The sequence below is a fragment of the Pelmatolapia mariae genome, linkage group LG9 (genome assembly GCF_036321145.2).
Source record: "Pelmatolapia mariae isolate MD_Pm_ZW linkage group LG9, Pm_UMD_F_2, whole genome shotgun sequence".
Taxonomy (NCBI): domain Eukaryota; kingdom Metazoa; phylum Chordata; class Actinopteri; order Cichliformes; family Cichlidae; genus Pelmatolapia; species Pelmatolapia mariae.
Genome location: NC_086235.1, coordinates 33,445,001 through 33,470,454, shown reverse-complemented (window position 1 = coordinate 33,470,454; position 25,454 = coordinate 33,445,001). Strand labels below are relative to the sequence as shown.

Sequence of the window (25,454 nt, the reverse complement as noted above, 5' to 3'; positions counted from 1 at the left end):
AACATCTTCCTCAAGGTCAAATAAGGTCAAACTTTCAGAAAATATCTTTTACCTTTAAAACTATGCTTACAATCAATTTTACTGCTTTTGTTTGTATTGGCAACATTTGGGAACTGATACACGGGTATATTAGGATTCTAAATATCATATTGTAGTTTGCATACTATACTTCGATACTTATACGACCGTTGCAAGAGCTTGGTCCTCATAGCAATGAGTGTTGGACTCCCCCAGGGCTGCCCTTTATAATATTGAGTTCCTGCCCCAAGTGGAAGAGTTTAAGTACCTTGGGGTCTTGTTCACGAGTGAGGGAAGATCGACAGACGGATAGGTACTGCGGCTGAACTGATGTGGACGCTGTACTGGTCCGTCATGGTGAAGAGAGAACGAAAATAAAGCCCTCGATTTAGTGGTTTAGAGGGAGGTCAGGGCTTCTCTAGGCTGCTGCCAATGCGACCTGGCCTGGAAAAGCCGAAGAGGACAGATGGATAGTTTGCATCCAAATATCACGTCACATTTGACCTCTGATCTCATGTTTACATTTCACATCTGCCTTCTCTTTAAGTTGAACCCATAAGGTTTTGTAGTATTGTCAAAAGAATTAGCTGCCTAGTGGGTTAGAAATATACTGTAATATAATATTATATAAGAAGCTCAAGTTATTTGTGTCCAGTCATTTATGAATCAATACCTATTATCCATTTCCTGCTCCTACATAATGTTTGTGTAATCAGAGTAAACATCCTTTTCTGATTTTTACTGCACTACAAACTTCTTGAAGTATGTTTTAAAAAAGAACAAGGAAATCAAAACGAATATACATAAAACTAAATACTCCTCAGAGAGTGAGGTGCCTTGGTGAGGCTTTAATTCTGTGAATGCATCTTGGTTTTATTTGAAAATGCAATTTCTTTGTGTTCTCACTGTTTGGGGGATAGGTGCAAAAATTCCCTGATGAATTTGTACATTTTCTCACTTACAAAGAAATGATGAGCCTCTAATTTTTATAGTAGTTTCACTTTAATGGAGAGAGACAGAAAAACAACCAAAAAGTCTAGAAAGGAAAATACATGAAATTCTAAATGAATTTGCACGTCACTGAGTGAAATAAGTATTTGATCCTCTACAAACCACTGAGAATTCTGGCTCCCACAGACTTGCTCTGAGCCCACGTGGTACACAGATTACGATCAGTCAATCAGTTACAAATACTCCTGATGTCAATTTGCTATGTCTATAACACAAATCCATTTTTTCCAGTCCAACATCTCCACCACCATGGGCAAGACCAAAGAGATGTCAAAGGATGTCAGGAACAAGATTGGAGACCCTCACAAGGCTGAGGTGGACAACAAGACCATCAGCAAAAAACACTTGATGAGAAGGTGACCACTGTTGGTGCGATTATTCAGAAATGGAAGAAATAAAAAATGACCATTAATCACCCTCAGTCTGGAGCTCCCTGCAAGATCTTGTTTCATGAGTACGAGCTCATCCTTAAGTTTGCCAATGAACAGCTGATTCAGAGAAGGCTTGGAAGAGAGTGCTGCAGTCTGATGAAAACTAAATCTAGCTTTCTGACATTGATTCAACCGTCCATGTTTGGAGGAAGAAAAATGCAGAGTATGACCAAAAAAAACCCCATCATCCCCACAGTCCAAGCATGGAGGTGGAAACATTATGCTTTGGGGCTGTTTATCTGCACAGAAAGACTCCACTGCATTGCACTTTCATTGGTAGTGTCTTCGGTGGCTCCCCTGAGAGTTTATGACGTCCTGCCCACTTCACCTGCGGCTTTATCAATGGTGTCTGGTTGCCAGTTCAACACTGGAAGTGTGTGGCTCAGGGAGACAGAAAGAGAATTGTATTTAAGTGACAAATGGTGACACTTGATAAACGTTCGCTGAAAAGACTGAAGTGACCATAAATGAAAGCAAAAAATACTGCTGATTGACGTACTACCTGCTAGTAAATACATTAACAGATTACCTAGGTAACCGGAGCTGTAGTCACTAGCTGGCAGCTTGAAAGCGACACTGCTTTACACGAAAACATTTTCAGAAATACGGCATTTCCAGCTTTCAGTTGTACTCATCCTCATCCTGTATTCATATACATAAGAAAATGGCTGTTCTGCAGGCACAGCATCGACAATGAGAGTTGCCTGGGACGGAGTCGCATTTCCTGCTTGAACTAAGTTCCAGCTTTCCTTTCGTCTTTAGCTTCTGTTGTTTTGGCGGAGGGAGTAATGCGAGCACTTGCTATCGCGTGCGCGTAACTAGGTACATGAGCGGAGGGAGTAGAGATGAGGAGGTAGCGCACGCGAGGCAGAAAACCCGCTTTCGGATTGGCTGAGAGACACTGGTACCCAGCTCAGTGAAGCTCGAGAAATTCGCCTCAAACGACCGGAAGTTCCACCGGAAATCGCATTCTTACATTGTAATGCAACAAACTGTAAGAAAATAATATTTGGGATAGAATAGGTTTCCACACAAAGTATTACGTCATATTTCATTATATCAGATAAACTGAGTTCTGAAAATACTGACCAAACACTTCGCGGTATTCGGTTTTCTAACGGCGTGTTTTGGCCGCATCCTGGGACGTGTGCGCGGTTGCTGCTAGCTTTACTTTGGTCCAGAGAAAGAGTGAAGGATGTGACTGAAGCCTCTTTCGCGTGCCTCATCGGCCCTGACTCACTACGCCGTTTGTGTACACTCCTACTGCACTTTGCCTACGAAATGGAGCTCGATGGAAATTAGCAAGCGTGTACCTCTTCGAATTCCCACCCTTACCTTTGGAGAATGATCCACCGGCAGGTTATTTTATCCCAGGTAGGTCGCCTCCATTGTTGCCTTAACGTTGATGTAGTCTCATATCCTGCCAGTCTCCAGCAGCGGGCCCAGCGTTCGGTAACCCGCATTTATGTCATTCTCTTCCGTGTGGAGGAAACGTTACGCTGAATTGTTTAAACAGTGAGTGATTTATTGTAACAGCACATAACGTCAGCAAAAATATCAAGTACATAGCCGCAGCATTTAGGCAGAGTGCCTTTTCAGAGGCGGTTTACTTTAAAGCCAAACGTGTTTCCCCAGTAGCTTAATTTTCTATTGCTGAAAGGGCGTAACATCCTTTAAAGTTGTTATTTTGTGTAATAAAACATCTAAATTCAGACTGTGTCAGCTGTATTACACGTGCCGAATTGAAGGGTGGCGACTGCTGTATGAAGACATTAAGCCATGTTTCAGTGAAAACCTTGCCCTTCTCTGGTAAGCAGCGCTGCATTAAATTAATTAATTTCTTGAATGATGTTTGGCGTGAATGTATTGGCACTGAAGATGTCGGGGCCCTACAGCGTCGCACTGAGTTCTTCCTCCTTATTTGTAATGTACCACGAGCAGGCTATATAAGAGAAAGGCTTAACCCCTTCAGTCTTTGTGCGAGGATTCCCATCCACAAAATCCTCTTAAATACTGGAGCCACACATGATCTGTGTATTTCCTTTTGTTTGCTTCTGTTCTTTGGAGACATGATAATAATAATAATAGAAAAGGTATAGCCATGAAGAGACAGCATTTTTCCAAGTTTGGGGGATGCATATCACCAGTGATGGTGGTTGTCTAGCTGTCAAGCTGCTGAGTAAATTGTGACCCACATAAATCCCTGTAACAATGGGGAAAAGGCAACGTTTACTAGGTATTGCACACTACCGTTTGGTTCTTACTATGAACTCAGATCTTCCAGTATCAATAGGGCAAACCTAATTTTTGCTGGGTTTTCTGTTCTGCTTCTGAATGGATGCCACTGATTTGCCACCAGCTATTTTTAACATATTCATAATTATGCACATAGGTATGGTTGGTACCAATTAATGGTGGATATCCTCCCATATATGCAGTGTTTCTGTTGTATAATGTCAATGATGTTCATAGTTCCTTTAACTGCATGCAAGTCTGCAGTGGTTGGCTATCTCCCAGAGGTGAACTCAGGTAGTTTATGATGAATATGAGAACCAGACCCTGATGTTTTCATGTATCACCCACTCTACTGTAAGTCACACAGGGCTGAATAATGTTTCTACTAGAAAGTCTAAGAGGTTTGAGCACATCTTTGTGACCTGAGCTCTGAAGATAAGCTTTTTATGTTTATCTTTCTGTGGGCGTTGCAATAATGAAAACGATAAGCAATTTGAAATTGACAAGCACTGTTTTCTTTGAGTGGTTCACCTTCTTATGCTAAGAAATGTTAATCAAGCAGGCCCAAGTGAAAAGGATTTTTCTTATGTATTGTCAAATTTAAAGCATGATAAAACAGAAAAGCACTTTGCTTAACCAATCCATTCTTCTGTTTTATTGGGGTCTGTGATTATTGAAAAAAGCATAATCATAATTATTTCTCAGTTATTTAATTTGATTGTTAGTTAACATTAACATTCACCAGGTGGATGTTGAACTACTTGGGGGTAGGGTTAGGTTTCATACTAACCAAGCGTAGTTTCAGAAACCTGAAATTAATTGCTTTCAAATGAATTCTCTTCCATGCATTTTGGCTCTTCACTTGTGAGATTACATTTGGATACACCAGATAGATGAAAACTTTGTTGTTTTGTTCCAACAGAACTAAACAATTAGTGAGTTTTGGCTAAGGTGAAAGAAAATACACTCATTTGATTTAAAACGCAAGACAAAATAGTCTCATAGTGAAAATAAAAAAAAATTAAGCACTTTACCCAGATTTTCTTTATTCATAATTAAATGTAACACGAGTTCTGATCCAATCAGCTGAATGTTGAATTATCGTTACATAATTCAGCATCATTGTGGATTGCATATGTAAAAACATATTAGTTACACTGGCAAGAAGAAAGTCAGCTTTCTCGAGAGAATTCTGTCAAACCAAATAGAAGTGCAACATTTTCTGTTTGGCTGGAGAGAGGCCAAGTCAGGTCAACATGTACAGAAAGAGGAGCAAGACAGTTACTGTACCAAGAGCAGGTTAAACATGTCTTTTTCTGCTTATGCTAACTGTCATGGCAACTCGGATACAATCAAAATAACACCCAATATGGGAAAATGCTGTTGAGTGGATAACTCCTCAAAGTGATCAGGTAATGATATATAATAATTAAAACTACCATGATGTTCCTGCCACAGCTGGCTGCCTAACATTATTTCCTGACACCTGACAGTTTTTCAGCAGAATAAATGACAACATAAAAATTGATCTAAGCAAGCAGGAATACTGTAAATAAGCCAAACAACAGTTTAAAAAGAAATATGAAAATGGAATAATTTAGGATAAGTGCAGCAGCTTCTGCCACTTAGCTGTAATGTAATCATTTCATACTTCAGCCTGTTAAAAGACACTGCTTAAATGTAAATGTAAGAAACAGAAGAGGCAGATTTCCAGTAAGAGTAAAAGTGTACTTGATAGAAGACTATCACTGCATGATAAGTGTAGCCTGTAGCTTTTTTCATTCAAGAGGTTTAAAGGACTAAAGGTAGTTTAAAGGTAGGCACTTGAGTCACCAGTTTCTTTTTAGTGATTTTTGCAGAGAAAAGTTATACGCAGTCAGAAGCTCTACAAGCACTTATTGGTGTTATTATTGGTTTATTATTGATGCTTATTGGTTTGGTGAGTGTCAAAGCTCACAATACAAAAAAACTCAACGTAAGCAACACTTACACTGTTTTCTAGCTGTTTAACCTTTCAAGTGAGAGAAAAATGTGTGCAAGCTATCATAAAGTGGCCATTTACTGCATGACGACAGCAACTGCTGCTGCAACCAACTAACTTGATTAATAAAGTGGAAAGTGTTTGATCATGGATTATTTTTCTGTCTCTAATACGATTGTCCTAGTATTGCAAGCTTTAAACAAAAACAACATCTGCAATTTAAATGTGTGTAGTTGGGGACTGGTAGAGATAGGTGTTTTCAGTTTTGTGTGTGTTTGTTAGCAGTCACTGCTTTGTGTCACTTGGTTTGATTTAGACAGTAGCGACAACTGTACAACATGTTTATCAAGTTTACCGGGACATTATAAGAAGCAGAGTATGCCATTGGTCTTTATTCCTAATGATGTAGCATAATAGCAGTTTTTTGTTTTAGTCCTTTAACATCCCTTTTCTAATTTTATCATGGCTAAATTGTGGATATTTTAATATTGAACGATTCATATAATGCTGAGAGATAATTTGATTTTAATGACTTTTCTCATCTAAATAAAATATGGAAGGAATTAATTCTTCTTTATTCCCAAGAAAGTTAATTTGATTTTGTGCATCAAAATGGCTGTGTTAAGTGTCTACAGAGGGAGGTGTGAGTAAAATGATAAATATCCAAGTGAGTGAGTCAACCCCAGACTCATCCTCTTAAATAACTTGCGCTACTTTACCACTTTTAGCACAACAGACCCAATCTGATCCTCCACACTAGAGTTTTAAAGCCAGTACTGAAACCAAGGGGAAAAAAGATACCATTTCCAATGCCACTGGGGAAAACAGAGCAAAAAATTCAGAGCTGTTATTAAAAAAATGGCAAAAGATTAGAATAACACACGGTAACAGCACTATTTAAGATGTCTGACGTAGTGCAAAATATGCCAACCACGTTAGCATTTATGATAACTTAATTTAGTTTGAAACTGGAGCTTTACTGACCTCTCAAACTCCTTTATGAGGAATGCTTTGGGAGGTTCGTTGTGCTGCTTGACTTTGTTGCCACCACTTTGTAGGGTCATTTGCACAATATAATATAATATCAAATATGTTGTGTCTTGGTCCAACTTTTTAAGCAGCTGCCTAAAGATGTCCTTTTTTACATGTAACAACGTTAGCAAATTCCATTCATTCTTGACTTTTTCTGTCTAATGGAGTGCAGGTAGCGAGTGCTCCTGCCACACTTGGTGGAGTCATTTGTTTACATTTATATCGAACATCACCTGTTAGTGTGTCCTCGTCTGTAGCTCAGTTGTGTGTTGTTTCCACCTTCAATGGGAACAATATCTTGCTAATTAATGCGCTTTATTGGAGGTTTTTGAAGTAGCTGTCTTTTTCGACTCATCGGAGGCTGACATGTGGCTCTTGCTCTCAGATATATCCCGGCTTGTCTTGTTGTTGCTGCGTGCACTATAGAAAGTGCATGGCGTTGTTATAGAAATGATTGCAGTATGACATTTTCATACCATGCAACAATTTAAACCAGTATTATCACAGATGATGGGATATGGCACAGCCTGAGAAGACTATTGTTGGTATTAATACTATTATAAATCGGCATGCTGTTATGATTGTGATTTTTAGTATCTCACAACCCGTTTTGTTCTTTCTTTTACTTTTTGGATAACACTACTGCACACACAGCATCAGGGCAAACATAGCATGCCGTTTACGGCCTAAAAGTGTTTTTCCTTAAGAAATTAAACTGTGGTCAGTATTGTGGTAGACCTCAGTTTCAATAAGCTGTCTTTCCATTGAATTTTTAATCCCACAGACAAAAACAAGAACAATAAAAAACAAAACGAAACAAAACAAAAGCTAAATTTACTTTGTCAGCTTAAGTTTGTGTGCAAGAAACACTCATGTGGAAGGCGTTATTCTGCAGAATGGAAATGTAGGGACACAAACAGATCTTAACAGGAAGAACTAGTATCTGCAAGTTTCATTACATGCAAACAGTATCAGTCAAAATATTCAATCCACGTCTACCCATGGCTGTATTTCCAACTAAAACTGCTAGACAGCTTGACAGTTAAATAACAGAACTGAAGTTGCATGGACTTACTCACTGGAGTTTGTGTACACCTTTAAGCATTATGGGAACTCTATTGTAGTTCTCAAAGTTTTTGTACTGTATATTGTAGCAGATACACTCAATGTTTGTGTGTCCCAAATACATGGGAGAACAACAGGCGTCTAACCTTCTCTGGGCAGGACCTCTTGTATCATTTCAGTACACTTTAGGTTTTTTCCTATTCTCAACTGTTATTGGCTACAGTACATAAAATGATCTCCAACAAAAGACATACATCAACACCAAACACACTAGACTGACACTGCAATGTTGTAATCAATCTGCAGATCTTTTCTCCTGTATTGTACTATATGTAGTTCTGTTAAATGATAAGAGTAATTTGATGGAGTAACTCCAACTTACTTTTAAAAATAAAAACATTACATTATATTTAAGCCGAGTTCAAAATGTCCTTTTCCCCAGCAACTGCTTGACATTGCTGGGAAAACCATTAGAGCTCTGCATTGATGGTATAGCCTAAGACTTCACTGCATCAGCAATCTGCTCTCGATCTGTTTAAAGTACAAATGGAAGTATTGATATTCGGTTTGTTATTAGGTTTTACCAAGAGCTCAGGTCATGTTTCTGATTCAGAATTGAGTGGATTGTTACTTTGTATTAAGTCGTTTTAGCAATTTGTTTTGATTCTGTTTATAGGTCTACAGTACATTATTTACAGGGACCAATAGGATCGACGGGTACATTAGCAAATGGGTCCAGTCTTAGTTTAAAAAGACATAAAAGCACCAGCGGGGGGGGGGGACTTAGCGCTGTTACTAAATCACTGGGTTTGGGTTCAGTTAGTGTTACAAGCTGTGCTGAAAGAATATTTGATTGTATGAATGAAACTTCATTCGAAAGTGACTATTTATTATGAGCCTAAAACAAAATCCAATCCTAACCATAGCCAATGGCCAGTTTTGAGATGAAGTGAAGACTACTAAGTGACCACATTCCTGATGATAGTCAGGTCATCACTCAGATTAATACTAGTTCTGTAGTACACTGTGTTTTGCAATACCGTGTTCATGAAACTCATGAAACTTGTTCATGAAAATCATTATGTAAAGTCCATGTTACTCTCATGTGCTTATATTGGTCAGGGAGATCTCTGTTGTAGTGCTATCACAGTAGAGGCTTCCAAATCTCACCCATACTGGACTGAATAAACGTCATTTTGAATGTGATTATACCAGTTAATTGTGCAAATGTAAGAATAAGCAGGAAGTACAAGTGGGGACATTTCCTAGGAGAGTTTTGCCTTAGTGTAGCTAGCTATGGCACTGTACTAATGTGTAGCTATGAAACTAATGAGCACTGTAGGGATTTGAATGTGACTGTATAGTTTTTGTCTTCTCTCTTATTTGCATATGTGTGTCACACATGAGCATTGTTTTTTTGATGCATATGTACTCAGTGAGTGTGTACTCAGTGTATCTTTAACTGTTAGTCAGTCTGTTAGAAAATAGAAGGGTGAGTAAGAAAATATGAACATAAGGTATGAGTGTGTTGGGATGTAATATTGATCATTTTTTCATTCACACTGACGTGCAGATATGAGCTGACTCTCCAGTCGCAGATGTCAGACTGTCCTTGAGTACATAAACTTTTACTGTATTGTGTTTAGTCACAGAAATAGAACAAGTGCATTTAAAGATTTGTTATTTATCCTGATTAATGGAAGCAAATTAAACTCTTGCTGCAGGCTCAATAATATTCTGTCTTATTAAAATTTTTGTCTCCCATTCTTTAACCTCTGGGCCGTTTTTAGCATAGCTGCTTTTCCTGTAGTAGGTCAGTCTGTAGTAGTCCTGTTACATCTCTTGGTTTTGTGCTTCTCATAGATACTCTGCAGTCTGGCCAGAGAGTAATCCTTCAATTTGCTTTTCATTTTTGGCAAATGGACAAAGTTGCAGGGAGGCAAATCTGGCAAGTTTTCCAGCTGGTGAGCAAAGTTTATGTTGGTGTTCCTACGTGATGTTTTTCCTGCTTGCCAACACCAGCTCTGATTATTTGCTGTAAGTTTCCTCCTCTAGCTAAGTGAGAATGTTACAGTGGAACTAGGGGCTGAACTCACAGTGAAAAATCCTGTGAATGCTGAAAAATGACGCGCATAGTCCTGGCTTTATGACCGTGACATTGTAGACCTAGAGGCGAAATTCAAGCCAGATTTTGGAGAGTTACTGAAATTAGACTAGTTACATAAAATGATATGCCATTGCATGGCTATCTTTGGAGCTATTGTTGGGCTAATATAGACACAGAAGCACTGAAATACTTTAGGGTGAGGGTTGAATTGTTCCTAATTACATGTTGGGGGTTAGTCTGTGGTACTTGATTGGCAAAGTTCTGTCGTAGGGCAGGAAGAAGACATGGTTTAATTGGATTCATTCGCCTTTTAAGGGGCTCTGCTGGGTGTGCTTGTGCAAATGCAGACATTTTGCAAACCTGCAGGGAGGCAGCTCTTGTGCTTGCAAAATAAAGTTTGGTTGTGTATAAGTCAATGGGAAAATAACCTGTCACTTACGCAAATACTTTGCTGATTAGTTTATGGTTTCATAGCTGGTGTCACATCTGATTGTTTATTTCATAAATTATTGCCATCAGATCAGGGTATTGTTTAGGGTGGGGCTTAGGTGGGGACACCTGGGGACCTGCACACACCTGAACTAAATCTGATAAGGAGACACTGGGGGGTAAACTAAAAATAAGGCAAAAGAGTCTAAGAGTAACTTGACAGAAACACTAAAAACAAAGACGAATACTAGACAAGAAACAAAAGGATACTGGAGATATAAAAGAGATAATACCCAAAGATCCTCAATTTAAAACAGCTGAGGTCAAAGGCAAACATGGACCTTAAATCATAAGACTAATGGTTATAGAAAGGACTGTACACTGACCATAGGCCATAGGCAGAGTGTAATTAATAGTAAAGCTGAACTCAACAAGTAGCACTCACAGAGTGGAAATGAGTGCAAGGTGCAGGATTTTGTTATTTGCCCTATTGAAACCAATTTCAATATATCTGACATAAATTTCAATACAATTATTTTTTTTAAATACATTTTTTTTATTAAGGTGAAAAATGTTTAACAATAAATATCAAATTTTCACCCTCAGAATTTATATTTATTCAGAACAGTGCGCATGTATTCAAATTGTTATGTATTTAAATGGTTAGAACCTGTTACTCTGATGTACATTACAAAGTCAGAATAACATATCATGATATTTAGAATGGCCACATATCATTCCCTGTATTACTCTCTGTTGTCAATATAAAAAGTGGCAGTAAGTTTTAAATAGCTCTATATGGCATTATTAGCACTTTGCCCTTCAGATCAATCTGGTGACCTTAGAGGAGATGTTAGCGGTGGAATATGGAATTATATTTTAAATCCTTATGCATTACTTTCTATATTTTGGCTGCACACAACATTTGTTAGAATAATGGTTACAAGACTTTTTGTCAATTTTCAACTAATACATGATTCAGTAAAAGGACTAGATGTTGTAGTCCCTGATAATGCATTGCTTTAAATGGAGAGAATCTTGAGGGATGGCTGTTATGAGGAAAGGCAGCCCAGAAACTTTACCATCGTTGTGTGCCTCCACTTTCGGTCTTTTACCCAAGCTAATGTGCCATTTTTTGGTTAGGTTTAGTGATTAGAGATCTGATCTAGATTATCTTATTAAAATTTGGGACACATCGTCAGTAGTGGACCTTGGATTCATCGGGTGTTTCGGCCATTATCACTAGACACCCTCATCCAAGGAGTCCCTGCCAGGGTTGATCAGGCCCCGGAGTGTGTCACTGGTTTATGTTAAATTGTTATTTCTCTTCTTTCTTCTTTTTGTGTCTCCATGTGTATCTGCCCTGAGTAAGGCTAGTCCTACAACCAACCAAGTCATTAAGACTTGGTTGGTTGTAGGCCACAGTCTTCAAGGTCATTAAGATGACCTTGAAGACATCTTAATGACCTTGAAGACAAGGTCATTAAGATGACCTTGAAGACTGCAGTGGATGTAAGCCAAATTTCATAATCAGAATACTTTTTTAATCCCAGAGGAAATTATGTTTACGTTTTAATGGATTGTTGAGCCCAATCTACACCTCTACAATGTTTTCTTTCTAAACTTTCTGAGCTTTCATCTTTACAGACAGACATTTATGGAAAATCCAAACCAAAATTGTAACTTCCATAGCAGAGGTAGAAAAAACAACAACAAAATAGTCCAGAACTTGGACCAGGACAGAGACTTTGCTTCGATATAGCACATCTCAGAAAACTCATATATGCTCATTTGTTCAGCCTTGAAGAGAGCATTTTCTAAGTGTTTTGCTTCTACAAATCAACACTTTTTCCGCTGTTGCCCCACATGTGGAAGTAATGCTAAGTATTGCTTGCAAGATATTGTGTATATTGTAACACTAATGCTGTGTTTCCCTCAGTGCCTCGGGACATTTTATGAGCCAGGGTGGCTGTTTGCTTATATAACACAGTGATAGTAGGCCTGGGGCTGTGTGGAGAGCGAGGATCCGTGGTACTTTTTTGCTAGTCCGTTAACCCTTGGTTACGTAGAGTGACACAGCTCCATAATATGTCAGTATTAAAAATTCAATTTACTGCCCAGTCATCCCATAATAGTTAGTCTTCCTCCTATCTATTTTTTTACTGATATTTATTTTTTATTGAAGTTTCATATTTTCAGGTTGTGATTCTCTACTAGCGTCTGATTTCATTCCAGTGAATTCACAGAAAACAACATTCAGAGACTTCTTGTTAATATTTGTAGGTTTGCTTCTCCACTGCAGGAACACTGACCATGTGAACATCTGCAGATGCACATGAAAAGTGATTTTTGTTGTATGTGTTGTAACTGTGTTGAGTCTATATGTCTGTTCTATCTGTGCTACATTTGTGTGTTCTCCATGTCTCTGTTTCCACTTGTTTCTCCATCTGTGCTTCTTTTCTTGAAGTATTCATATTTTTATCTGATAAAGATGAAGTATGAAAAGACGATGATGATGTTTCCCCCCCTCTAACACCCTACTTCACTTTCTCCTCTGCATTCACTGCTTCTGCTTTTTGTTTCTGTGGTTTGTAACACCCCACCGTTCTCCTCCCACTTCCCTCAGGTTTTGGTCTGCTTTGGGTTGACTGGTCATTATGCTGATGCAGCTCTGTAGTTTCAAGGTCAGTGCCCCCTCCTTCCTGCAATCACTCTCCAGCTTCTTTGTATGTGTACCTCCACCCAGCTTCTGCTGTGCATTTATGAAAGGAATATTGAAAGCTGCTGCAAATTTTACACACACACACACACACACACACACACACACACACACACACACACACACACACACACACACACACACAAACACACACACACACATTGGTTGGATGATAAAAAAAAAATCTTATTTGTAAACTGTAAAAACTCCACAACTGTATTTTAAATAAATACGATAGCTATATATGATAAACTAAAACCTTAATTGACTCGGCTTACAGCTTAAAGTGCTACAGAAGAACACTCACAAATTGAAAACTTAAAACTTTGGTCAGTTCCAAAGAAATAAAGTAGTCATAGTACAAGAAAAAAAACTACCTCTACACTGCATCAGTTTTTTATATACAAACAAACTGTTTTCAATTATTGGGTAGAAACATTCAAATGTAAACAAAGGAAAAGAAAAACAAAACTGACACCTAATTTTGGTCCGCTTATTCTTTAAACGGTACACCTTTGTTCACATGAAGTACAGTACTGTCTCGATAGAGTGGGCAGTGAGTTGTAATCAAGGTCAGTTACTTTAGTCAGTACATGCTGCTCTGCTTCTTTCCTGAACTTAATATAATCAATAATAATCAATTCCCAAATTTCTCAACAATGTTGTCATCTTTTGAACCTTGGGCTGTATCCGCTGACGTTAGCAGTGTCAAAGCATTCTATGGTCTCACCTGGAGTCCGGTACAGGCTGTTTTTCAAATTGGTAGAGTTCATTTGAATTATTTTTCTGGCTTTTACCTGTACTGCGAGTCGGGTGTTTTGACCAATGCATGTAACAATATATTTTTAGATATAAGTTTGTAATGGCCATTTTCTTTGTGAGTATTTATTACATGGCATGCTGTGGGGAAAGGCCTGTTCTAATGTTTGAGTCTAAGGTTTATTTTGAGCACCTGACGGCTCTTTTTTTGCTTCTGCTCCCTAAACTCTCTTTGATTACTCTTTCACGTGATCCTTGCGTAGGTGGTAGAAGAGGTTTGTCGTGTTTGAGTCTGAGGTGGGGACCGGTTTCCTGCATAATTTGCATAGTACAGTTTTCTGGTCCGTGTCAGACTTTTCATAACCAAACCATGTCCGTGCTAGCCCCTCGTTTAGAAATAAGGTCCTCGTGTTGTTATGACTGGTCCTTCTGTTTGTCATCATTTCAGTTTATTTTGAAAAATCTCAACAGGATCTTAAGCTTTATTGTGAAAGGTTTGTGTGGAAAATAAACAAGCGGACGGCGGCTGGGTTTACCACCGTTGTTCCTAACGGCAACGTGTGAAAACAGTCGCCTGTCTGTCCGTAGTGTGGTTATTTTAAATATAAGACAAAGAGAGAACTTTAAAAAAATGAATATAGCCACTACAGTGACCATCAAAACGATTAAAAAATATTGCCGTAAACAGTTTATTTTGCGACACCACAAAACAAACAATAGCGTAATATGAAACGATAGACGTTTTCATATCGTCATCCGATATATATCGTTATATCAAACAGCCCTAGTAGAGATGAGAAGAAGGCCATTCCAGAAGCTTAGTGTTAGCTTGCTTTGTCCATTCCAAAACATTGGACAATGGATTGGACAAACATTTGGATCAATTTGAACATTTTGGAGCAGGTGTGTTTTTTGGTCAGCACCCTCTGTCCATAATAATGTAAAACTGGCTTCACTGTAAACAGTGAGACTAGTGTTGCAGCAGCTTTAAGTTCATGTCAGTTGACCTGAGTTGTTCCTGAACACCCTAACTAATCTGAGGGTCTTATTGCAGACTTTGGCAAAGCGGTGACACATCCAAATAACTTGTACTCTCATGCAGGTGTTTGGACTGATGATCTTGGAATCTCGAGTTGCTTAGAAATGGCTCTAAGAGACATTCACAACTTGTGTAAATCTGCAATCCTCATTCATAGCTCTTCCCTGAGTTCCTTGGACTTTCCCGTTGTATTGACAGTGAGTGCTGTCAAACAAATCTTTTTTATGCTGGCAAAGTTGTAGTTAATCATACTAACAAAAAGTTAATAGGCCTTGGCTTTCACAAATATAAAAGACATCATAGAACCTTCAGCACCACTTCTGTACAGTCAAGTGAATGTACAGTCTGTCAAACTTAAATGTTTCAGATCATCCAAAAATTCTAATATGAGTCAAAAATAAACCAAGTAAATACAAAATGCAGTTTTTTAAATGATGAGTGTGCCCATGTCTCCACCATGTTTGATAGATGTGATGGTATGCTTAAGATCATGAATTGTGCCTTTCCTCCTCCATACTGTTTTCTTCCCATCATTCTGGCACAAGTTAATTTTTTGTAGAACTTTGCAGGCTCTTCCAGTTGCCGAGGGTAACTAGTGGTTTGCCATTCTTGTAACCCTCTCTGTCTCTTGATTGTACACTTTGGACATCAAGTTATTTTTCTTAATCAAGAAAAGAATTCTGGTATCGTCCACATAAGTTTTGTTCTGAGTCTTCCAGGCCTTTTGGTGTTGCTGGATGTAAGTGATATAACAGAAAGAAAGCACTGGCCAATTTTTGCTTTCTCTATGATAGGTTTATTTTTGTTTTTTCAGCCTATTGATGGCCTCGGTGAAAAACTGACACATCCAAGTTGAACATTCAGAGTGCCCTACATATATTTTATTTGTGTGGCTGCCAAGGAATAATAGGCAGAGACCTAACAGACCTGACCATGAAACAGCTTGTACATCAGTTGACCAATTCCTGTTGAGACTCTGAAAATGTGGTTATATATCTCAGAATGGCTGCAATTTCTACTGTGATCCTACAATAATGGTATCCATTATTGTAGGATCTGCTGTACAATATAAAGCGCATTGAGGCGACTGTTGTTGTGATTGTGACTGTTGTTGCGCTATATAAATAAAATTGAATTGAATTGAATTGAATGCCATGCTTTTGTTAAAAACTTGAAAAAGTTTGAACTTCAGTACAGAGACAGAATTACAAAAACTGTGTCATCATCTAACTGGCTCACTGTATCAGTGTTCAAATGGGACCCACAAGCTGACACATCATGTACAAGGGGTAACTTTGGCACTAAAAAATCTTCATATTAACTTAGGGCACAAAGACTTACTATAACTAAGAGATAAAGCACAGACTATACACACATAATAATAAGGTGAAGGTAAATTCCATGATTGTTTTTTGGATTGGAAGTGTCAAATTAGAAGAACAGAGGCAGTGGTGCGTCCCTACAGTGGCACAGGATGACTGGCAGGCTGATTTAACACTGATTTAGTAGCTTGCATTTCAGCTGTTGGTCACAGTTAAAAAACAATCTGCTAAACGATTAACAGAATATTGCTGTGTTAGCAAACACAAGCTGCTCTGCTTCTAGCTGGAAGAAGATCTGTGTTTGACGTCAGTCATCAGACAACATTAAAATACATGACCGATTTCTGTTATCAGCGCGTTATCATTGCATTGTAGCTGTGTGATCGAGTTGATATTGAGGATATTTTTTGTTTTGGTGTCCACCAAGCTGCACTCCCAACACACAGCAGCATAAGAGAGAGCACTGACCACCATAGTGATCAAAATGTGTATAAAAACGTGAATTCAGTCACTTTATTGTTTTAAACAAGTTTTTGACAGATTTCTATTTCTATTTTTTATTTTGCTTTTACAAAAGCCGGTCAAATAAATTTATATTGTATATGAAAATGCACTTTTACATTTTAAAGCAGCCACAAATTTTCAACCACTGTAGGTACTTCGTGTTTTTGTAGCTTTGTTTCTGCTAAAAGCTTCTTTCTGTGTGTGTCGTTGCAGAACTTGTACCAAAATCGGTTCCTGGGCTTGGCGGCCATGGCATCCCCAACTCGCAGCAGCCAGACCCGCCAGCGCTGTAAGGATGCGGTTCGGCACAGCTATGGCCCTGAGTCCTTTGCTGTCAATGGCCTGAACCAGGATTTTATGTTGGGACTGTCACGCTCCACCAGCGACACTGATCTGGTCTCTCCAGATGCACGTTCCACTCTTACCATCAGCTCTTCCCACTATATCATAGGCCAGTCCGAAGACCTGGTGATCACATGGGACATCAAGGAAGAAGTGGATGCTGGAGACTGGATTGGGATGTATTTAGTTGGTAAGATGTCACATGCTTTGAGATTTTAGAGCTGTCCTCTGCTGTGATGGTTATCACATCATGATTTTAGTGCCATTTTTCTTTGTTTAAAAATGGCAGCATAAATCCCAGAGGTGGAAAATAAATCAAAGATGTGTGTAAATAGACAGCACAAGTGGTTAGTTAGAAATTGGATATTACAGCATGCACAAACCACTTGTAGTCATTTACCTTACTTACTTTTCTGTATGCATTTATGTTATTGTTTGACTAAAGGTAACATTTAGGCTTGCTAATGAAGCTTTAAGACACAAAGCAACAATGTAACTTCAGTGCTCTTCTCTGAAAAAGCTGATAGCTCTGAAGTCTGTGCTATAGATTTTCATTCAAGCAGGCATGTCATGCATCAGGTAGTCTGTTCTAGATAGGCAATATCTGCAAGCATACAGTCACATTAAAAACAAAGTACACCCAGTTAATTCTAAGGTTTTACATATCAGGCCTTAGCAGGTCTTAAAATGAGGTAAATACAACCTGAGATGAGCAACAGCACATGAGCTATTATGTTAGAAGAAATAATTGTTATATTATTATATCATAAATTATTTATTTAATAAACACTAAGCCAAATGCAGAAGCAGTGAGTGAAAAATTATTTACACCCTATGATTCAGTATCTTGTATAACCACCTTTAGTGGGGTGTAACTTAAATAAAGTAACACTTTTGGAAACCTTCTGGTACACAGAAGGGTTCGTGGTGGACATGGTGGTGTTGTTAAAATGACGCAGCAAGACCACGAGAGAGGCGTACATAAGCGAACGATCAAAAATCTAAAACTACTTAAGCATTGTTTAAAATCAATAGTGGGCCAACATTTCTCCACAGCGATACAACAGACTGATACATTCATACATAAAGCGCTTATTTAATTTTCAGATGTGCTAAGGGCCAAATAATCATGTCCTGATATGTAAAACCTTAGAAGTGACAGAGTTTACTTTCTCTCAAAGCAAAGAATTTCCACTTGTCCAGTTGTATAAGTGAATACCAGTAGTTTCAGCTATTATTTTATTTTGTTGCCAATACATTACAGAAAGAAATTCAGAAGCTTGGACGTGCAGTATGGTTTGAGCTCTCATTCATCTCTCTTTCCAGATGAGACGTTATCTGAGAACTTTCTGGACTACAAGAACCGAGGCATCAATGGATCTCACAAAGGACAAATAGTCTGGAAAATTGATTCTAGCTCCCACTTCAGTGAACGTGAGTAATAAAAAGAGTTTTTTTTATTAATATAGGGAACACTTTGTCTCTAAGAAAATGTGAATGTCTTTCACCAAACAGCTTACAATATAAAGTAAAACAAACTATTCCATGTCACTCACGTTATATTGGATTTTTGGGGGGAATTGTGCACATACGCAGTCAGTCGTGTCAAAAAGGTAAAACTTTAGTGTTAAACTACAATCAAGATGATATTAGCAGCTGGTGACTTGTGACCCAAATGAAAACAAATATTTCAAACAAGCACGGCTCTACCACCTGCTCCATATGACAGGCAGAGGAAACAGTGGATGGAAAGTAGTGATGTGTTTACAAGGTGGTCAAGGAGGCCTTTAAGCAATTTGGATCAGCTGAAGGACTTTTCAAGGGGTTGTTAGGATAACCTGATAATAATGAGTTGGAGTAGTCAAGCCTAGAAGTAATAAATGCATGAACTAGTTTTTCTCCATCATTCTGAGACAGAATGTTTCTAATTTTAGAGTTATTGTGCCAATGCAAGAAAGCAGTCCCATATATTTGTTTAATATGTGCACTGAAGGACATAGCCTGGTCAAAAATGGCTCCAAGATTTCTCACTGTGTTACTGGAGGCCAAGGTAATGCCATCCAGAGTAAGCATCTGGTTCGATACCATATTTCTGAGAATTTAAGGGCCAAGTAGAATAACCTGAGTTTTATCTGAATTTATAAGCAGAAAATGGAAGGTCAGGTCTTTACGTCTTAAAGACATTTCTGCAGTTTAACTAAATGGTGTGTCTCCTATTTGTGCATTAATGTGAACACTGAAGAACATGTCCTAGTCAAAAATGATTTCAGGAGTCCTCACAGTGTCACTGAAGGCCGAAGTCATCTGGCCTTTAAGCTTTTAAGACATTTCTGCTGTTAAACTGCAGGAATGTTTTAATATGTGTCATGTGGAGGGAGAGCACACATTTTCATTGCTATGCAGATAATACATAGCTCTAAGGGAAGCCTGAAAAACAGCGTGTAATCTAAATAGAAGTGGTCCTAGCATGGAACCTTGTGGAACTCCATAATTAACCTTAGTGAGTTAGGAAGACCATTTACATGGACAAATTGGAGTCTAGATATATATAATTCAAACCACGCAGAGTGGCACCATTATTACCAACAGATTGCTTTAATTTAGTAATAGTAAAATCATTTAGTTTGTTGGTTTGTTTGCTAATTTAGTTCACTCATTTAGCCTGTTGATGATATTTAGTAATATCATGTTTGTTTGCTGTACTGAAATCCAAATCCAGGGTCTTTAAAATCTTTTGTTTCCTACCTCTGGCAGGCTTGTTCTTTACCGTGTGGCTTTCTTTGAATTCCTTTTTTACTTCACACTCCAGTCCTTGACACTTGGAAATCTGTGATAACTTTGTATATTCATCCCCTGCTTTCTGAGGATGAACAATTCTTTTGTTTCTGACATGGTGCGTTCTCAAGTGACAGCTATACTGTGTGTGAATTGGAAGTTAACTGCCAGTTTTAACTTGATTTTACAAGCTTGAGTTATGGCTCAACCAGAGCCGCTACCAGCCTCGAACCGCGTCAGTCTGTTTGCCTGCAAGCTGCAGTCACCAATAAAATGTTGTGTATGTGTTTTTTTTCTGCATTCATAAATATCATTATCACAAATGTCTTTGAAATATCGTGATATAATTTTGAGCCTGTTTTGCTCATCCATAGTTTCAGCATAAATGCTGAGTAATGCGGTGATAATACCTCACAGCACAGTATACCTGAAAATCAGTGGCAGGATCACTGTACTGTAGTTTATGTCAATTTGGACCTATACTGTTTTAAATGGCTTTATATTCTTATATCCATATATCATTTTCTATTAGATTGAATTTGTGCCTGAGCTGTTCTTTGGAAATAATAAGAACAGTTAATAATATATTTATATGATGTAGGTTCTGAAGAGCTTTTTTTAAAACATTTTTTTAGAAGTCGAAGCTTAAATATAACATCTGGTATCTAGCTGAGGAGAATAACTGGTCCCTAATTTTATAGCTCAGAGAAACCCAATGTTGCTACCACTCCACCTTATGATAATGAAATATAGTTAATTACAAAGAAAACACAAACAAAATAGGAGCACTGGTTATTGTTGTCATGATACTTGAGTTTTAAAGTAAATACAGATACAAAGGAAAATACTAAATACTCGATACCATTTTCAGTACCATGGGGAAGATTTTGACCCCATTCTGCAGCAGCACAAGTAACAAGTCATATCTTGATATGTTAACTAACTAGTAAATACAAAATAAGTATTTAACATTAAATTATTATCATTATTCATTTTAGAAAATGGTTTAGGTCATTTGATTACAGATTGTGAAGTTAAAATATATTCAAGAAACTACTAATAAGCATAGTTATTGTGCTGCTCTACCCTAACACATCTAAATAATCTAATGTAGAAGAAGAGCATTATGGAACAGTGTGGTATTAGTTATGCTAACAAAAAGATGCACTCACCGGTCGCTGCCTGCATTTTAAAGCTGACCTCACTGTTGGCTCTAACAGAAAAGTTAACGTTTATGATTGTAGCAGGAATGACCTGCGCTCGGCAGTGTGAGGCGAGTCTTTATTTACAGTGTGCTTTTCAGTACTGTTGTGCTTTCACCGGCAGCTTTTCAGCTCCTCATTGCTTGGCAGCTCCTTCTTCTCACTACTACCACCTCTCTTCTTCTCTGGCCCCGGCAGATTAGTGATGCTTTCCAATCGTGATGACCAGCCTCCCCTGAAACCACACCCTAAACCCCCCCCTCCACCCCCTCCCCTGCAGCTGAGCCACCAACCACTCCCCACCACAATCATCCTGTCCACATCTAACTGTAGCCTCTCATCCATCTCTCATCCATCATTCACCCTGCTCCGTCAGTCTCCAAATGTTTACATCCTCAGCTCTGCTCACCAGTACTGAATTTTGCCTGTCCCACTCTGGATTTAACTCTTTACTTGCTCAGTTTAGTTCTCCACACTCAGTTCACCTGCTGTGCTGTACAGTCTGCAGCCAGCCTGGTTCTCCATGTGTCCATAATCTGCTCCATCCAAAACCCATTCATCCAGGAATAATGATTCATCTTCTATCTAACCACAGTCCGCTAGCCTCTACCTTAATGAAAACAGATGGCTAATATCGGGTAATTCCTAATAGTTGAATGGCTAATGTTAATGCGTTTGCTGGCCAGGTTAACATTTATAATAACTGTTTAATACGTCATTGTTTTTGAAAGGAGAGATTTACCGACCTCTGAAATTCCTCCTAAAGTGTAGCTCAGTGTTGGGAACATTAACGTTACCATCTTCAGCTGGAGGAGACAAAGACAGTGCAGCTGGTATTGAAATGGTATTGATACTATTGTAAATGAGTTTCTATATATAATTCAGAATTGATTTTAGTATTGAAAAATATCTTATTGTTCTTGTTTGTTTATTTGTTTTTTTTTTTGTTTGACAACCTTAGCACCGGCTAAAACAAACAAATGAGGAAGAAGGCCATGAACCAACCTGGCCCATTCGATTGGACTGCATTGTGATTGTGTTTTTAAAATAATGTGGAGATATCGGATTGAGGTCTTTTGAAATATAAAGTCTAAATGAACAAAGGACAGAGTGCACTGAGCCTGTGAGGCACTTAGTACTGTAATGGCATTACAGATACACGAGCCACAAGTCCCATCATCAGAGTGAGGGAGAGATAGAGACAGAGCGAGCATGACAGCAAGAGAGCAAACGCAGGCAGACATTCATAAATGGCGTACAGTGACTCTGTTTAGGAATGTGGGAATTGTGCGTAGGAGTAAGAGAGATACAAATAACACAGAATACCCATATCACCATGAAGTCATGTAGGTGTTTCCACTCCCACTAACCTCTATTACACAGGAAGTAGAAGTCAATTTTTCCTGTGACTTTACCTTCATATGACTGAAGATGCTACGTTAATCTGAGACATCTGTTCAACTTACTCCAAAATGTATTCTCGTCAGCATGGAGAAGCCTCCAAAACAGCTAATTGAATACAAACTACATAGTTTACATGTTTGTAGATAGATAGATAGATAGATACAGTGCCACTGGTACTAACACATTTCTTTGTATGCCAGGGTTTTAACTCCTACAGTATTAGCCAAGCTTTTGCCCCTTAAGCTACAGCCAACATGTTAGCTGATATAACCAGTAGTTTATCTTCCTGTTAGCCATTTTTCCACATATAAAAACTGCTTAGTTTAGACATAAAAAAACCCCCAAGACAAAACAAACAAATGTTTTGATTTAATATTAGGGCTGTACTCAGACATTTAATTACTGTGGTGCTCAGTGTTGCCAGCTTTTAGAGTTTAGCCTTTTCATATCAATGTAGTGGATGGCGATGGAGAAAGTCTGTAGACAGTATCTTTACACTTTGCAACAAAGTGCTGCTTTCCTAACGTAGGAAAAGCTCTCTCTCTTCCCCCCCTCGCTCTCTCTGTTGTGTTCATGTGCAGCAAGGCTTATCAGAGTGACAGAGAGCAGCTGTGCACAGTTTGACTGAACAGTAAGAGACCTTTTGTTGCTTTTAACTTTTTCCCAGAGTTATCATTTTACACATAAATATAAACAGAATCACAGCACAGTTTGTTTTTGCTAATAACGTCACCTTTTCAAGTAAGAAAGTACAGTATCTGCCCCTGCTTGCTGTTGATCAGAGACCCATGTATATTAAATGCTTCTTTTTCTCCTTTGAGCGTTCTGCAGAGCGTCTGCTAAATGCAAACAGCTTTGAGTTGCTGCTTACTCTTTTAGGTATTTTCTAATCTGGCATTCTTGCTCTTGAGTGTAACCTTGTTCTAAACGCTCGATGTTTATTTTGACAAGGATACACTAACCCTTATCGAGGTAAAAGATAAGGCTCACTCTTTCGAGGATGCCAGTGTTCACATTTCAGCGAACACATGCCAGTGTTCACAGAAGACAGACGGTTTGCAAGAGGAGTGAAAGAGGCCATCTTTTACTCTTGCTGTGAATGTGGGTCAGTGACCACCTCCTAAGGGACAACCCACACTACGGTTTACATACCTGGGACTCTTTTGGTTTTAGACCTGAAGAAGCTGCTTGGATGAAAGTTGAAATGTCTTTAAAAAACACACAGAAGTGCATTCACCTTCTTTTCAAGCTCTTAAGACTACCATGACTTGGATTACTGAGAACCTACACAAAACGACCTCTTTGAGAGTGTTTTTCACTTGGATGGATGTTGTGAAGTGTTTTTCTTAAGCAAGGATGCAATCATCAAGTTGTCTGTACGCAGTTATTTGTTATGGTAAAAGGACTGATATGTTCCTACTCTGAGCACTCAGAGTACTTTTTACTATAAGCCTCATTCATCCAGTCACACAGTGTGTTCAGTATGTTGCCCGAGGATAATTTGACATGCATACTAGAGGAGGTGGGAGGGAGCCACCGACCTTTCGATTGGACGTGTTCCGTCTCTTAAGTAGAGTTGGATGTGTCGAGACCGGTCTCGAGACCACTTTTACGTGGTCTTGGTCTTGTCTTGGTCTCGACGGACTTTGGTCTTGGTCTTGTCTTGGTCTCGGATCCCTCAGTCTTGTCTTGGTCTCGCTGTCTCGGTCTTGCTGTATCAGATCGACATAGTGGTCGGGAGATTTGGAGTCAACAGTATCCATGACACACAACGTAACGTTCGATAATGTGTCATGAGCAAGAGCATCAGCCCTAAGGCCGTGCTTAGAGAGTGCTTTGTAGTGAATCAGAAGAGTTGACTCCCATTGAGCGAGAGACGGCTCCTCACTTAATTTTCTTTTGCTGCTCAACTCTCACACAGTGGCTCAGCTATGCTCCAATCCCTCCATATTGTGGCCAATCACATGCGAGGATATAGGATAATATCATTATGTGAAAAACAGAGAGGGTGAGAGACGCGACAGTCAAGTGGAGCGTGCGTCTGTCCTCTCAGTAAGTGAGTGAGACAGTAGACAGCGAAAGAGGGCTGTGCGAGTGCATCGCAAAAACACATAAATATGCCTGACACCCGTAAACGAAGCAGCACCTGGCTGCAGTTTAAAGACTTTTTTGTCTTGATCTCGGTCTCGGTCTTGGTCTTGTCTCGACTTTGTCTTGGTCTTGACTCGGTCTGTCTTGGTCTTGGTCTTGGTTTTGTCTTGGTCTCGATACCCTCTGGTCTTGGTATTGTCATGGTCTTGGTTTAGGTGGTCTTGACTACAAGTCTACTCTTAAGCCACAGATATTTGTCTTGAGGCCACTGTTGTTGGGATTTTGATGTGATACAAGTAAAAGTGATTTGAATTGAATAGCAGTTTTACCAGAGGGGTGTAATTAGGGTTAACAAGCTGTGAGAGTCTGGGAGAAATATTGATACCTAAATATTTCATTTTGACAGTGTGGAGTGGGATGAAATAATGATCTCAGGCATCTTCAGAATGAATAACATTATTCTAATTGTTCCAGTGTGTTCATTAGTTCATTCATTACCTGAATGTTTTTTTCAACATTTCAGCATTCATAGAACTACCATGCTTTAACTAGCCATTAACATAGGTACTACAGTATAGAAAGATGGGCTGAAAATAAGACATTGCAGTCATTTGTAAGTTTTTCCCAGTTTCAGAATTGTCAGAATGCCTGTTTCAGGTGACAGCAACCCAAGTTACTTGGGGTTCAATCAAAGATGGATTTCTGATTGGCCTAACATCAATAGAAGTCATCAATAAAACTGTCTCTAATGTCAGAAGTGTTATGGCGGGGAACGCTGGTGTATTTATGAAACGGACCCAAAAGCAGACACAGGAGAAATGAACTAAGGTTTAATAAAAAGTGAGCCTTTATTGTGGCTGATAACATAAAGAGGCAACAAGGCCAAACAAGTGAAAACCTAAACTGAAACCTCCACTGGAATAAACTAAGATTAACGATGAAAACTGTGACAACAAAATGAGCAAGAATCTGGATGTGAAACATGAAC

General features: G+C 38.7%; 1 protein-coding gene across 4 annotated transcripts in view; it reads left to right on the top strand.

Annotated features, from left to right (window-relative positions):
• Nucleotides 1–2,656: 2,656 nt before the first annotated feature.
• LOC134634870 (E3 ubiquitin-protein ligase HECW1) overlaps nt 2,657–25,454 on the top strand; it is a 93,753-nt gene continuing 70,955 nt past the window's right edge. For 2 of the 4 annotated variants that reach the window (XM_063484296.1, XM_063484294.1), the window contains exons 1-4: nt 2,657–2,834; nt 12,936–12,993; nt 16,866–17,184; nt 18,321–18,428. In XM_063484296.1, the coding sequence (XP_063340366.1) occupies nt 12,967–12,993; nt 16,866–17,184; nt 18,321–18,428 (454 nt within the window). In that variant the 5' untranslated portion in view covers nt 2,657–2,834; nt 12,936–12,966. The remainder of the gene's footprint in view (nt 2,835–12,935; nt 12,994–16,865; nt 17,185–18,320; nt 18,429–25,454) is intronic. The other 2 variants (XM_063484295.1, XM_063484293.1) reach the window with 1 other exon arrangement.